The 15,253-nt window shown below is 48.0% G+C and overlaps 1 protein-coding gene across 1 annotated transcript in view; it reads left to right on the top strand.

Annotated features, from left to right (window-relative positions):
- Positions 1-8,137: 8,137 nt before the first annotated feature.
- Positions 8,138-15,253, top strand: part of gpsm3 (G protein signaling modulator 3) — a 16,900-nt gene continuing 9,784 nt past the window's right edge. The window contains exons 1-3 of the mRNA XM_072460497.1: positions 8,138-8,252; positions 9,424-9,685; positions 15,230-15,253. The exon at positions 15,230-15,253 is cut by the window's right edge and continues 142 nt beyond it. Coding sequence (XP_072316598.1) covers positions 9,449-9,685; positions 15,230-15,253 — 261 coding nt within the window. The 5' untranslated portion in view covers positions 8,138-8,252; positions 9,424-9,448. The remainder of the gene's footprint in view (positions 8,253-9,423; positions 9,686-15,229) is intronic.

Here is a 15,253-nt window from a genome sequence, read left to right as displayed (position 1 = left end):
TATGTGTTCAGGTGTCAGTTTGGTCCTTTCCTGTAGGGTGGTGTCTTCCTGCAGTCTGATCCTCACCGCTGCTACTGCATCAGAGGTCGGGATGCAGGTGAACAGAGGAGTCAAGGAAGCTATTTTTGTTAAAAAAGAAAGACCTTCTTTAAACAGAAATGGAGGGCTCAGATTCTATCTTCCTGGTATCTATAATGGTATTCTGAACCCCTGGAAAGGTAGAGGACCAGGACCAGGACATTTAGATGCTAATCAGGTCCTCAGGGTGGTTGAGCCAGGGTCTCACAAAGACAAAGAGGATTCTAATAGCCCATTAAGATTCTGAATAGGCTCGGTAGATACAAGGGGGGAGTTTCTGTTGAAACAAACAACTCTTTCTACTTCAGGAAGGCTCCGCCCAATGGGCGGGTCTTACCACAGAACATTATTAATATCGGAGTTCTCGATCTAAATTCTTTTATTGACAATGACTCTTGGATGAGAGTCGAAACGTCTATTTTTTCAAACTGAGTCCAGATGAAACAACTGAAGCTTTTTCTACTATGGAACACGCCTGGACCAATGAGGGATTACACCGACTATTACATGGTGTATAAGTCTAAACACACTATTACATGATGTATAAGTCTAAACACACTATTACATGTGTATAAGTCTAAACACACTATTACATGGTGTATAAGTCTAAACACACTATTACATGGTGTATAAGTCTAAACACACTATTACATGATGTATAAGTTTATCCACCATCAAGACATCAGAACATTGGCTGCCCAAAACTTATGGAATCATGGAAATGATAAATAAAAATAAAGACATAGACATGTAAATGTATTACCAGTGAACACTGTATCATAAAACACAATTGTATTCACAATGTTGGTATGTAATGACAGTTTTAGCTCATGGGTGAAGGCAGTATTATAATGCTGAAATCATTTAGACACATCAACTCTTCATAGGACACAGGCTCAGAGTCAGTATCAGGATCAGAGAAGATCAGAGTCACATACTTGAGCAGACTTTAGTGAATATCTTCATCTGCTCCAAGAGCTGCGTCTTGAGGATTTTTTAAAATGTTTTTTTTGTTTTTTAATCGTTGTGGAGTTTGTTTTGGGCCTGTTCCCAGGTCGTGCGTAGCACGTCACTAGAGCGTAATCTCTGATTGGCCGCTGTGCTACTGCTAAGAAGTTAAGCTTTTTCAACTTTTCTGGCGAGCGTTGCCCTCTTTGAGCATCGAGTGCTGCGCAGCACATGCTCCACAGGGCGTGTGTGTTAAGTCATGTATTTGAATATTGTTGTGTAGCATATTAGCCTCAAAATGCCATTCACTCTGTCAGGCCTGAACAGTATACTCTCTGCACCATAAAAACACAGAAGAAGAAAAAAGTTTGATCTTAAAAAGGGGGCGCACCCCCGCGCACCCCCCTGGATCCGCCACTGATCATTGCCCTGTAAATCCTGTGCAGATCTGAATATGCTTTTCCATGTGAGCCTTTCATCCTCCACCAGGAACCTGAACACTTTAACCCTTTCCACACAAATACAGCGCCAAATCCCGCGTTTTCTTTTTAAAACCAAATATTGAAAAGTTGCACTTCGAGGTCCTAATCCTGGTCCAACACGGGACAAGTCCAGGTCTAAACTAGAGCTAATCCTGGTCCAACACGGGACGAGTCCAGGTCTAAACTAGAGCTAATCCTGGTCCAACACGGGACAAGTCCAGGTCTAAACTAGAGCTAATCCTGGTCCAACACGGGACAAGTCCAGGTCTAAACTAGAGCTAATCCTGGTCCAACACGGGACAAGTCCAGGTCTAAACTAGAGCTAATCCTGGTCCAACACGGGACAAGTCCAGGTCTAAACTAGAGCTAATCCTGGTCCAACACGGGACGAGTCCAGGTCTAAACTAGAGCTAATCCTTGTCCAACACGGGACAAGTCCAGGTCTAAACTAGAGCTAATCCTGGTCCAACACGGGACAAGTCCAGGTCTAAACTAGAGCTAATCCTGGTCCAACACGGGACGAGTCCAGGTCTAAACTAGAGCTAATCCTTGTCCAACACGGGACAAGTCCAGGTCTAAACTAGAGCTAATCCTTGTCCAACACGGGACGAGTCCAGGTCTAAACTAGAGCTAATCCTGGTCCAACACGGGACGAGTCCAGGTCTAAACTAGAGCTAATCCTGGTCCAACACGGGACGAGTCCAGGTCTAAACTAGAGCTAATCCTGGTCCAACACGGGACGAGTCCAGGTCTAAACTAGAGCTAATCCTTGTCCAACACGGGACGAGTCCAGGTCTAAACTAGAGCTAATCCTGGTCCAACACGGGACGAGTCCAGGTCTAAACTAGAGCTAATCCTGGTCCAACACGGGACAAGTCCAGGTCTAAACTAGAGCTAATCCTGGTCCAACACGGGACAAGTCCAGGTCTAAACTAGAGCTAATCCTTGTCCAACACGGGACAAGTCCAGGTCTAAACTAGAGCTAATCCTGGTCCAACACGGGACAAGTCCAGGTCTAAACTAGAGCTAATCCTGGTCCAACACGGGACAAGTCCAGGTCTAAACTAGAGCTAATCCTGGTCCAACACGGGACGAGTCCAGGTCTAAACTAGAGCTAATCCTGGTCCAACACGGGACAAGTCCAGGTCTAAACTAGAGCTAATCCTTGTCCAACACGGGACAAGTCCAGGTCTAAACTAGAGCTAATCCTGGTCCAACACGGGACAAGTCCAGGTCTAAACTAGAGCTAATCCTGGTCCAACACGGGACGAGTCCAGGTCTAAACTAGAGCTAATCCTGGTCCAACACGGGACGAGTCCAGGTCTAAACTAGAGCTAATCCTTGTCCAACACGGGACAAGTCCAGGTCTAAACTAGAGCTAATCCTGGTCCAACACGGGACAAGTCCAGGTCTAAACTAGAGCTAATCCTGGTCCAACACGGGACGAGTCCAGGTCTAAACTAGAGCTAATCCTGGTCCAACACGGGACGAGTCCAGGTCTAAACTAGAGCTAATCCTGGTCCAACACGGGACAAGTCCAGGTCTAAACTAGAGCTAATCCTTGTCCAACACGGGACGAGTCCAGGTCTAAACTAGAGCTAATCCTGGTCCAACACGGGACGAGTCCAGGTCTAAACTAGAGCTAATCCTGGTCCAACACGGGACAAGTCCAGGTCTAAACTAGAGCTAATCCTGGTCCAACACGGGACAAGTCCAGGTCTAAACTAGAGCTAATCCTTGTCCAACACGGGACAAGTCCAGGTCTAAACTAGAGCTAATCCTGGTCCAACACGGGACAAGTCCAGGTCTAAACTAGAGCTAATCCTGGTCCAACACGGGACAAGTCCAGGTCTAAACTAGAGCTAATCCTTGTCCAACACGGGACAAGTCCAGGTCTAAACTAGAGCTAATCCTTGTCCAACACGGGACAAGTCCAGGTCTAAACTAGAGCTAATCCTGGTCCAACAGGGGACAAGTCCAGGTCTAAACTAGAGCTAATCCTTGTCCAACACGGGACAAGTCCAGGTCTAAACTAGAGCTAATCCTGGTCCAACACGGGACAAGTCCAGATCTAAACTAGAGCTAATCCTGGTCCAACACGGGACAAGTCCAGGTCTAAACTAGAGCTAATCCTGGTCCAACACGGGACAAGTCCAGGTCTAAACTAGAGCTAATCCTGGTCCAACACGGGACAAGTCCAGGTCTAAACTAGAGCTAATCCTGGTCCAACACGGGACAAGTCCAGGTCTAAACTAGAGCTAATCCTGGTCCAACACGGGACAAGTCCAGGTCTAAACTGAGCTAATCCTGGTCCAACACGGGACGAGTCCAGGTCTAAACTAGAGCTAATCCTTGTCCAACACGGGACAAGTCCAGGTCTAAACTAGAGCTAATCCTTGTCCAACACGGGACAAGTCCAGGTCTAAACTAGAGCTAATCCTTGTCCAACACGGGACAAGTCCAGGTCTAAACTAGAGCTAATCCTGGTCCAACACGGGACGAGTCCAGGTCTAAACTAGAGCTAATCCTTGTCCAACACGAGACAAGTCCAGGTCTAAACTAGAGCTAATCCTGGTCCAACACGGGACAAGTCCAGGTCTAAACTAGAGCTAATCCTGGTCCAACACGGGACAAGTCCAGGTCTAAACTAGAGCTAATCCTTGTCCAACACGGGACAAGTCCAGGTCTAAACTAGAGCTAATCCTGGTCCAACACGGGACAAGTCCAGGTCTAAACTAGAGCTAATCCTTGTCCAACACGGGACAAATCCAGGTCTAAACTAGAGCTAATCCTGGTCCAACACGGGACAAGTCCAGGTCTAAACTAGAGCTAATCCTGGTCCAACACGGGACAAGTCCGGGTCTAAACTAGAGCTAATCCTGGTCCAACACGGGACGAGTCCAGGTCTAAACTAGAGCTAATCCTTGTCCAACACGGGACAAGTCCAGGTCTAAACTAGAGCTAATCCTTGTCCAACACGGGACAAGTCCAGGTCTAAACTAGAGCTAATCCTTGTCCAACACGGGACAAGTCCAGGTCTAAACTAGAGCTAATCCTGGTCCAACACGGGACAAGTCCAGGTCTAAACTAGAGCTAATCCTGGTCCAACACGGGACAAGTCCAGGTCTAAACTAGAGCTAATCCTTGTCCAACACGGGACAAGTCCAGGTCTAAACTAGAGCTAATCCTGGTCCAACACGGGACAAGTCCAGGTCTAAACTAGAGCTAATCCTTGTCCAACACGGGACAAGTCCAGGTCTAAACTAGAGCTAATCCTGGTCCAACACGGGACAAGTCCAGGTCTAAACTAGAGCTAATCCTGGTCCAACACGGGACAAGTCCAGGTCTAAACTAGAGCTAATCCTGGTCCAACACGGGACGAGTCCAGGTCTAAACTAGAGCTAATCCTTGTCCAACACGGGACGAGTCCAGGTCTAACTAGAGCTAATCCTGGTCCAACACGGGACGAGTCCAGGTCTAAACTAGAGCTAATCCTGGTCCAACACGGGACGAGTCCAGGTCTAAACTAGAGCTAATCCTGGTCCAACACGGGACGAGTCCAGGTCTAAACTAGAGCTAATCCTGGTCCAACACGGGACAAGTCCAGGTCTAAACTAGAGCTAATCCTTGTCCAACACGGGACGAGTCAGGTCTAAACTAGAGCTAATCCTGGTCCAACACGGGACAAGTCCAGGTCTAAACTAGAGCTAATCCTGGTCCAACACGGGACAAGTCCAGGTCTAAACTAGAGCTAATCCTTGTCCAACACGGGACAAGTCCAGGGTCTAAACTAGAGCTAATCCTGGTCCAACACGGGACAAGTCCAGGTCTAAACTAGAGCTAATCCTTGTCCAACACGGGACAAGTCCAGGTCTAAACTAGAGCTAATCCTGGTCCAACAGGGGACAAGTCCAGGTCTAAACTAGAGCTAATCCTTGTCCAACACGGGACAAGTCCAGGTCTAAACTAGAGCTAATCCTGGTCCAACACGGGACAAGTCCAGGTCTAAACTAGAGCTAATCCTGGTCCAACACGGGACAAGTCCAGGTCTAAACTAGAGCTAATCCTTGTCCAACACGGGACGAGTCCAGGTCTAAACTAGAGCTAATCCTGGTCCAACACGGGACGAGTCCAGGTCTAAACTAGAGCTAATCCTGGTCCAACACGGGACGAGTCCAGGTCTAAACTAGAGCTAATCCTGGTCCAACACGGGACAAGTCCAGGTCTAAACTAGAGCTAATCCTTGTCCAACACGGGACGAGTCCAGGTCTAAACTAGAGCTAATCCTGGTCCAACACGGGACAAGTCCAGGTCTAAACTAGAGCTAATCCTGGTCCAACACGGGACAAGTCCAGGTCTAAACTAGAGCTAATCCTGGTCCAACACGGGACAAGTCCAGGTCTAAACTAGAGCTAATCCTTGTCCAACACGGGACAAGTCCAGGTCTAAACTAGAGCTAATCCTGGTCCAACACGGGACAAGTCCAGGTCTAAACTAGAGCTAATCCTGGTCCAACACGGGACAAGTCCAGGTCTAAACTAGAGCTAATCCTGGTCCAACACGGGACAAGTCCAGGTCTAAACTAGAGCTAATCCTGGTCCAACACGGGACAAGTCCAGGTCTAAACTAGAGCTAATCCTGGTCCAACACGGGACAAGTCCAGGTCTAAACTAGAGCTAATCCTGGTCCAACACGGGACGAGTCCAGGTCTAAACTAGAGCTAATCCTTGTCCAACACGGGACAAGTCCAGGTCTAAACTAGAGCTAATCCTTGTCCAACACGGGACAAGTCCAGGTCTAAACTAGAGCTAATCCTTGTCCAACACGGGACAAGTCCAGGTCTAAACTAGAGCTAATCCTGGTCCAACACGGGACGAGTCCAGGTCTAAACTAGAGCTAATCCTTGTCCAACACGGGACAAGTCCAGGTCTAAACTAGAGCTAATCCTGGTCCAACACGGGACAAGTCCAGGTCTAAACTAGAGCTAATCCTGGTCCAACACGGGACAAGTCCAGGTCTAAACTAGAGCTAATCCTTGTCCAGCACGGGACAAGTCCAGGTCTAAACTAGAGCTAATCCTGGTCCAACACGGGACAAGTCCAGGTCTAAACTAGAGCTAATCCTTGTCCAACACGGGACAAGTCCAGGTCTAAACTAGAGCTAATCCTTGTCCAACACGGGACAAGTCCAGGTCTAAACTAGAGCTAATCCTGGTCCAACACGGGACAAGTCCAGGTCTAAACTAGAGCTAATCCTGGTCCAACACGGGACGAGTCCAGGTCTAAACTAGAGCTAATCCTGGTCCAACACGGGACGAGTCCAGGTCTAAACTAGAGCTAATCCTTGTCCAACACGGGACGAGTCCAGGTCTAAACTAGAGCTAATCCTTGTCCAACACGGGACAAGTCCAGGTCTAAACTAGAGCTAATCCTTGTCCAACACGGGACAAGTCCAGGTCTAAACTAGAGCTAATCCTGGTCCAACACGGGACAAGTCCAGGTCTAAACTAGAGCTAATCCTTGTCCAACACGGGACAAGTCCAGGTCTAAACTAGAGCTAATCCTTGTCCAACACGGGACAAGTCCAGGTCTAAACTAGAGCTAATCCTTGTCCAACACGGGACAAGTCCAGGTCTAAACTAGAGCTAATCCTGGTCCAACAGGGGACAAGTCCAGGTCTAAACTAGAGCTAATCCTTGTCCAACACGGGACAAGTCCAGGTCTAAACTAGAGCTAATCCTTGTCCAACACGGGACAAGTCCAGGTCTAAACTAGAGCTAATCCTGGTCCAACACGGGACAAGTCCAGGTTTAGGACAGAAATATGGATTACATTCCCTTTAAACAGTCATTTGAACTGTAGAGGGATTGGTGTGCCCCCTGTGGGAGCTCCTGTAGTACTGCTTGAATGCTTTCATATTAAAAAACACCACTATATTCACATACTTGTATTTCAATCAGTACAAAAACAGCTGTCACATTGAACCTTATCACGAAATGTCAGAGTTCCCTTTTCTCGTCTGCCTCTACTTCTCTTTTCTGCTCGAGTCAACAGGATGTGCTAAACCACAGCCCAGAGAAGTTGCCTGTTTCAACATGCTGCTGTGACCTGACAGGCTGCACCCTGCACCGCTGCACCCTGCACCCCCCTGCACCCCCCTGCACCCTGCACCCCCCTGCACCCCCCTGCACCCTGCACCGCTGCACCCTGCACCCCCCTGCACCCCCCTGCACCCTGCACCCCCCTGCACCCCCCTGCACCCTGCACCCCCCTGCACCCCCCTGCACCCCCCTGCACCCTGCACCCCCCTGCACCCCCCTGCACCCTGCACCCCCCTGCACCCTGCACCCCCCTGCACCCCCCTGCACCACCCTGCACCCCCCTGCACCCCCCTGCACCCTGCACCCCCCTGCACCCCCCTGCACCCTGCACCCCCCTGCACCCCCCTGCACCCTGCACCGCTGCATGCTCTGACTTTAGCTCCCAGCATGCACCTCTGTCTGCTCTGCTGCCCAGGCCACTGTCCTCCTGCCAGCGACTCGTGAGACGTGCGCTGTGGTGTGAGAGTGAGACATGAGGGTGAGACATGAGGGTGAGACACATACATGAGGGGGGGCTGTGTGTGGTGAGGAGAACAGGAAGTCGCAGATAGAGCTGCTGAAGTGTTGCTGACAACTGTTTTCAACTTGTTTTTCTCGTCCACACAAGCGATTTCTGTGTTTTCTGACTTAAGGAGGCATTACAGGTATGTTGAACCTTTATACTCTTGTTGTGTGAAGAGCGATGGTGGAAAGTAACGTACTCAAGTAACACTTTTAGGTAACTTAAGTCACATTGGATACTTCTTACTTGGATTCACCACATTTAGAGCAGCTGTCTGGGCTTTCACTATTTGGACTGGGATGAAATGTTTGAGGTGTTTCCTGATGGTTTATGGGGATATTCTCCCGAAACGTTTTGAATTCAAATGTTGGCTTTGAGCAAACAAAACGTCCTAAAAAGGATTCTTCAAAAGTCAAAATATGTGAGTTGTACTTAGAGAAATACTCAATACTTCATTACTCGTACTGATGTAGGTTTTTTGTTTTTTTGCATGTGATGCTTTTACTTTTACTTGAGTAACTAAATGTGGTACTTCTTTCACCACTGGGCAACTGCTTTTTGAACTGGATTTTTTTTGTTTTTTTATGGTGACATCTTGGCTGAAGGTTTTCAGTTCAAGTCCTGACTTACCCTCAAAGATAGTGTGTGCGTTAAAAACACATTTTCGTTGTTAACTCATTCTTTTTGTACACATAAAACAAACAAACCCACACAAAAAAGACCCTTTTTCATGTTGGGGGGAGCGGCGTCTGAGGGTCCCCCAGAAGATAGAGGGCTCTGCCTCCAAATAAGATCAAGTCAGTTACTTCTGCTGCTCAAGAATTAGTGCAATTCTTCACAAAATCACTTTTTGATGCATTAATAGTTCTCAAATAATGTATGAAATACCTCTAAAAGCACATTGTTAAACTTCCAACCTGTATCTGTACATTTACTAAAGTAACAAAATGTAGTACTTCTTCCACCACTGGATTCAAACAAATGTCATGGAGAAATATATATATATATAGCAGTATTTAGTGGTAGTAATAGATTATGGTTGTGGATATTTACTTCAAGCCTCAATGTTGATACTTGGTGTTCAGAAGTAACTCATTTGTGTGCAAAGTCTGCTCATGTCCTGCAGTGCACATGAAGCTAGACGGGCTCTTAACATCTGCAAGCTAAAACCTGCCGGACTGGTTCTGATACATTAGTGCAGAGAAAGGCCTGAGTAGCTGTGCGCTCAGTGTGTTGATACTTGCCACTGAGGCCGCGGCTGCTGCTGCTGTCATGACGCTCCTGAAGGATTGTGCTTTGTGTGTGTTTGACAGAGTTCTTGTTCAAACAGAGGCTGCGATGGCTGAGCCTCTGCCCATCATCGAAGGAGCAGAGCAGGTCCAGAGCAGCAGAACGGAGTCGGAACAGAAGATAGAGAGCTCAGAGGGTCAGAGAGAGGGACCAAATGCAGAAAAGACAGGGACGAATCACAACAGCCAACAAAATGAGCAACGTGACAATGACACGACTCAAGAAGAGCGTCTCTGTGAAGCTCGACTGGAGCCAGCAGGAGCGAGGCTGCAGGACTTCAAGAAGGTGAGCGGACATTAAATACAGATGTCCTCAGCTAACGTCTCAATATTTTATACCAGCTTACTTCATTCATTTAGTGGGTTATGTTTTAGGGTTTTAATCAGGCCTACATGGTGTAGAAATAAAATCGATCGTTTCAGTAGCAAAGACCATGGCACCACAAAGATGTGCAAATAACAATGACACTGCCTCTGTCTAAAAAGAGCTCTACTATTATACTATACTGATTACAGTGTGGAAGTGTGTAAAAAGAGGCGAGAGGAACAGTTCAGTCACTGCTTTCTTCACTTCCAACAGACTGAACGTGTAACAACAGATAACGTCAATTTGAACAACAGCAAAACTTCCTGCTTTAGTCCCTTCAGAATAAAATATGTTTTGTGTGTGAGACATAAATACTGCAGGTTTGCCATACAGCTCCCCCCAAACACTTAAATAATACATAGCAGGAAAGTTAATTGTAGCAATTAGGAACTACACTACTTCCACATTATTATGCACATTATATTTTTCTCGGATTTGACCCAAATGTGGTCATAATCCCAGAGCTGCTGTTCGGATGTCAACAGCCTCAATAGGGTAAAAGCACAGTTTTTGTCCCATGGAAGAAAGTGGTCAGTCAGAAACTCCACATACTTTACAGAGGTCATTTTCACACCTTAAGGGCCCCTAAAGGGCCTGATTAGTTCTCTCCCCATGATTCCGGCCCAAACATGACTCCGCCCCCTCCTTGCTGACCGTCCACCAACCATCCATCTGGACCATCCAGGGTTGCACGGCACTGGCACATCAGTGAACAAGACTGTTTGAAAATGGGTCTTGATGTATTTCGGGCCCCACTGGAGCAGGTTCTCCTCGTGAGCATCGGTTAAGGGCCCAATAGAAGGTTTATACAGAACTGCAGCCTCTAGTCTAGAGGATCCTACACCTTGATATTACCCGAGAGGCACAAGCAGCTTCAAATACCTGTTTGCCGCTTTGGAATGGCATTTTAGCAGCTGCTCTCTAAATCTGATGTATTTGTCTGGCAGAAACATTCCTCATTGTGTCTTGATCTGCACCAATCCATGTGCGCTCTGAATCAGCTCCAACTCGTAACCATTAACGTACCATTTAACACTAACCTATTCCCCCTGTGCACAATGGTTGGACACAAATGGTTATTGTTTTTTAAAAGATGATGTTACGTTCCACATGTGAGTGTGATGCATCATGGGAAAGCTTAGGCCTTCTAGTTTCTGCAGATGTGCAGATGTCACACTGTCAGGGCTTCAGAACTTACACTACAGAAGCACAAACATGAACAAAACATCCTTTTTTTAGTCTCGCCTGAATATTGTCCATTTGTAAAGGTCCTGAGCATGACATACTTCATTGTGTGCTTATGCTGTTCACTGCACATGCTGTTGTCATGACAACAACTGTGTCAAGTTTCAGATCTCTAGGAACAGGCATTTTGGTGCTTTGACCTTTTTGTATCAAAAAGTATATTCAAGTGATCCAAATATGTGCCAACTGTGCCAAACTGTTTTATTACAATTTTAGCTCCTCTATGATCATAAAACATACATTTTGATGTTTTGTAGGCCACTAATACCTATTATAACTGCTAAAAACAATGTGTTACCAGACTTTCTTCCTTGTTTATGCATCATTTGTTCTTCTTATTTGGGATTAGGTGGTGGGAGGTGCCTCTGCTTACAGCGTCGCCAGAACCTGGAAGTCCATTTTGAACTTTTATGTGCATTAAAACAAAATTCAAATGCAAAAATAGTAAGAAGAGAAGAGCATAAGTACAAAAGATGTATATGAGATGCTATTGAAATCAATCGAGACAAAGGGGCGTTTACTTTGGCTCACACTGTAGAGACCACCACACGGGGACAGGCGTGGTCTGTCTGATCTGTCAAGATCTGATAAAAGTCACAACATCAAAAGTCACCTCTGACAAAGGCGGAAGTCCTGTTGCCTTTGTCAGTTGAAGGTATACAAGCGATTCTCACGTGTATACCTGAGCGATAGCTTGAAGATCCCATATCATGCTTTTTTTCCTGTTTCATAGTCAACACCCATAACATAATAGTTATGAAATATCACCCATAACTTGGGCCCTTTCTTGAGAAAGTGGGGGTGTAAACAGGGCCTGAGGCTGCACCGGTACACAGTGCCATGGCTCTGGGTCTCTCCTCCAGCACAGAGGACTGGCACCGCCTCCCGCCACGCTTTCCCCCGTGCCACCTGACCCAAGGAATACTTTGGGAATACAGGGAATACTTGCAGGAGCACAGGGACAGCAGCGTCATGCTTTTCACCGAGACATGGTTAACCCCTGAAATGCCGGATTCTATTATCGCTTTGGATCACTTTCATCTGCTGCGTGCTGATAGAACGAGGGAGAGCAGGAAGTGAAGAGGAGGCGGCCAGGCTGTGTTTGTGAACGAGAAGTGGTGCAAATATGACCACTGTACAGTAAAGGAGCAGCTGTGTAACAAAGACATTGAACTGTTGGCTATTGGCATGAGGCCATATCATGTGATTTTGATCGCAGTCTATGTGGCCCCCTCTGCTAATGCTGAAGATGCTTGTGAAGCACTGCTCTCCTGCACCAGTAGATTACAGACACAGCATCCACAGGCTCTCTTCCTCGTCTCTGGTGACTTTAACCACGCTTCTCCCTCTTCTGTTCTACCAACATACACCCAGTATGTTACCTGCCCCACCAGAGACAGTAGAACATTGGACTTGTTCTTTGCCAACACCAAAGAGGCTTATTCCTCTTCCCCCCTCCCTCCCCTGGGCAGCTCGGACCACAACCTTGTACATCTGAGGTCTGTGTATGAACCCATCGTGCGCAGGCAGGCTGTGGTGTCCCGTGAGGTGAGGATGTGGTCTGCTGAGAGCGAGGAGGCTCTGAGGGACTGCTTCAGCACCACTGTCTGGACTGAGCTTTATGACCCACATGGGGAGGACATCAACACCATCACAGAGTGCATCACGGACTACATCAACTTCTGTTTTGAGAACATTGTTCCCTCCCGGATGGTGCGGTGTTTTCCAAACAACAAGCCATGGATTAACCGTGAACTGAAGGCTCTGTTGAAGGAGAAGAAGAGAGCCTTCAGGTCAGGGAACAAGGAGGAGCTGAGGACTGTGCAGACGGAGCTGAGGAGGAAGATCAGGCAGGCCGAGGCCGGCTACAAGAGGAGGATGGAGGAGCAGCTGCAGCAAAAGAACATTCAGGGAGTGTGGAGGAGCCTGAAAACCATCTCGGGCTTCAAAATCCCCCCTGCCCAGACAAAGGGGGACCTACAGTGGGTGAATGAGCTTAAGTCTCACTTCTTGAGGTTTGATCGGTCACCCGCCCCTCCCCCTGCACAGCTGCATGCTCCCTCTTCCACAGCTGGACAATGCCCTGCATCTGTTCCTCTTCGCTTATCTGCCCCGGACCATCAGCTCCCCACTTCGCCTGGACTCACCCATCCCCCCAGCACACGCTCCCCCTGCCAACCACTGACTGTCACAGCAGCACAGGTGAGGAGTGAGGTGAAGAGGATTAAAGTGAGGAAGGCAGCAGGACCTGACGGCATCAGCCCCAGGCTCCTTAAGTCCTGCGCAGATGAACTGTGTGGAGATATGGAGCATGTCTTCAACATGAGCCTGAAGCTGAGGGTGGTACCACAGGTCTGGAAGACCTCCTGTCTGGTACCTGTGCCCAAGACACCGCGCGTCAAAGACTTCAACAGCTTCAGGCCGGTGGCTCTCACGTCCCACCTGATGAAGACACTGGAGCTGGTCCTGGACCACCTCCGCTCCACCGTGAGCTCAGCCATGGACCCGCTGCAGTTTGCATACCGGCCTGGCATCGGAGTGGAGGACGCCTTCATCTCCTGCTGCACCGCTCTCTCTCTCTCACCTGGAGAAGCCTGGCAGCTCTGTGAGGATACTGTTCTTCGATCTCTCCAGCGCCTTCAACACCATCAGCTCCTGAGGGACAAGCTGGAGACGGCTGATGTGGAGTACGACCTGCAGAGTGGATCATGGACCACCTCACAGACCGACCCCAGTTTCTGACCTGCAGTGTGGGGGGCCCCAGGGCACTGTCCTCGCGCCCTTTCTCTTCACCCTCTACACTGCAGACTTCAGACACGACACGGACAGCTGTGTCCTGCAGAAGTTCTCTGACGACTCTGCCATCATCGGACTCATCACGGACGACGATGATGCGGAGGACAGAGGACTGGAGCAGGACTTTGTGGACTGGTGTCAGTGGAACCACCTCCTCATCAACGTGGGGAAGACCAAGGAGATGGTGGTGGACTTTCACAGAGGCCACGCCCCCCTCACCAGTGAACATCCAGGGACGGGACATTGAGAGAGTGACTCATACAAGGACCTGGTGTTCATCTGAACCACAAACTGGACTGGACTCATAACACAGACTGTACAGCTCTACCTCCTGAGGAGACTCAGGTCTTTTGGAGTGACAGGGCCACTCCTGAAGACCTTCTACGACTCTGTGGTGGCATCAGCCCTCCTGTAGGTGTGGCCTGCTGGAGCAGCAGCATCACAGAGAGGGAGAGGAAGAGGCTGGACAAAGTCATCAAGAAGTCCAGCTCCGTCCTGGGCTGTGCTCTGGACTCGGTGCAGGAGGTGGGGGACAGAAGGGTCCTGGCTAGATTCACATCTATGCTGGACCATGAGTGTCACCCCCTGCAGGACACTCTGTCCCCTGCAGGACACTCTGTCCCCTGCAGGACACTCTGTCCACTCTGGAGAGCAGCTTCAGTGACTGATCCACCCTCGCTGTGTAAAGGAAAGGTTTCACAGGTCTTTCTTTCTGCTGCTGTCAGACTTTATTTACAACATGCGGTTGTAAGTGAGTAGGCCCCGTTCATCTGTTCATCCGAGGAAAAGGATATAGACTACTCTCGCTAAAACGGCAATCAATCTAAAAAACACTTTGGGCACATATATGAGGCACCAATAGCACTGTAAGAAGGTTAAAAGCTCTGAAAGTCGATTTTGCATGATATGGGACCTTTAAGCAAGCACTTTAATGCAAATTAAGGGTTCTAAATGCAATATTTGTTCTTTACACCTTCCATTATTCATGCAATACTTGTGTGTGGAGTTGATGGAAACGCGGTTCCTGTCAGGTGGCTGGTCATTGTGCGATAGATGTGATGGAGGCTCCGTTAGGCTTGATATATAACCATAGTATTTTAAATTATCGAATATATTACTAGTTAGCATTTAAACAAAGAGTTAATTTCTAGTGCAGATGTCAAATATTGAAATTTGGTTGGTATTATACCAACTCTATCTACAGAGCATGTTAAACAGCTGAAGCCAAACAAAATAGTGGCAAAGCTGAAAAAGGTCAACAGTTCGGTGCACACTGCTACAACACCTGGAAAAACTGACAGTGTAATGAGAAAAGGTGCATTTTCGAAAGTAATTTGAATGAAAAAGTAGCAGAGACGGAGTCTCTTATGTGTTGTCATCAGACATGCAAACATGCTTTTCTCTCTTTTTTTGTGGGGCCAGGCTCACCGGTTAAGCCCTGACTTC

This window comes from Eucyclogobius newberryi, unplaced genomic scaffold (genome assembly GCF_026437365.1).
Source record: "Eucyclogobius newberryi isolate DKJ021-1_F unplaced genomic scaffold, fEucNew1.0.hap1 SCAF_3, whole genome shotgun sequence".
NCBI classification, from domain to species: Eukaryota; Metazoa; Chordata; class Actinopteri; order Gobiiformes; family Gobiidae; genus Eucyclogobius; species Eucyclogobius newberryi.
This window is presented reverse-complemented; position numbering and strand designations above follow the sequence as displayed.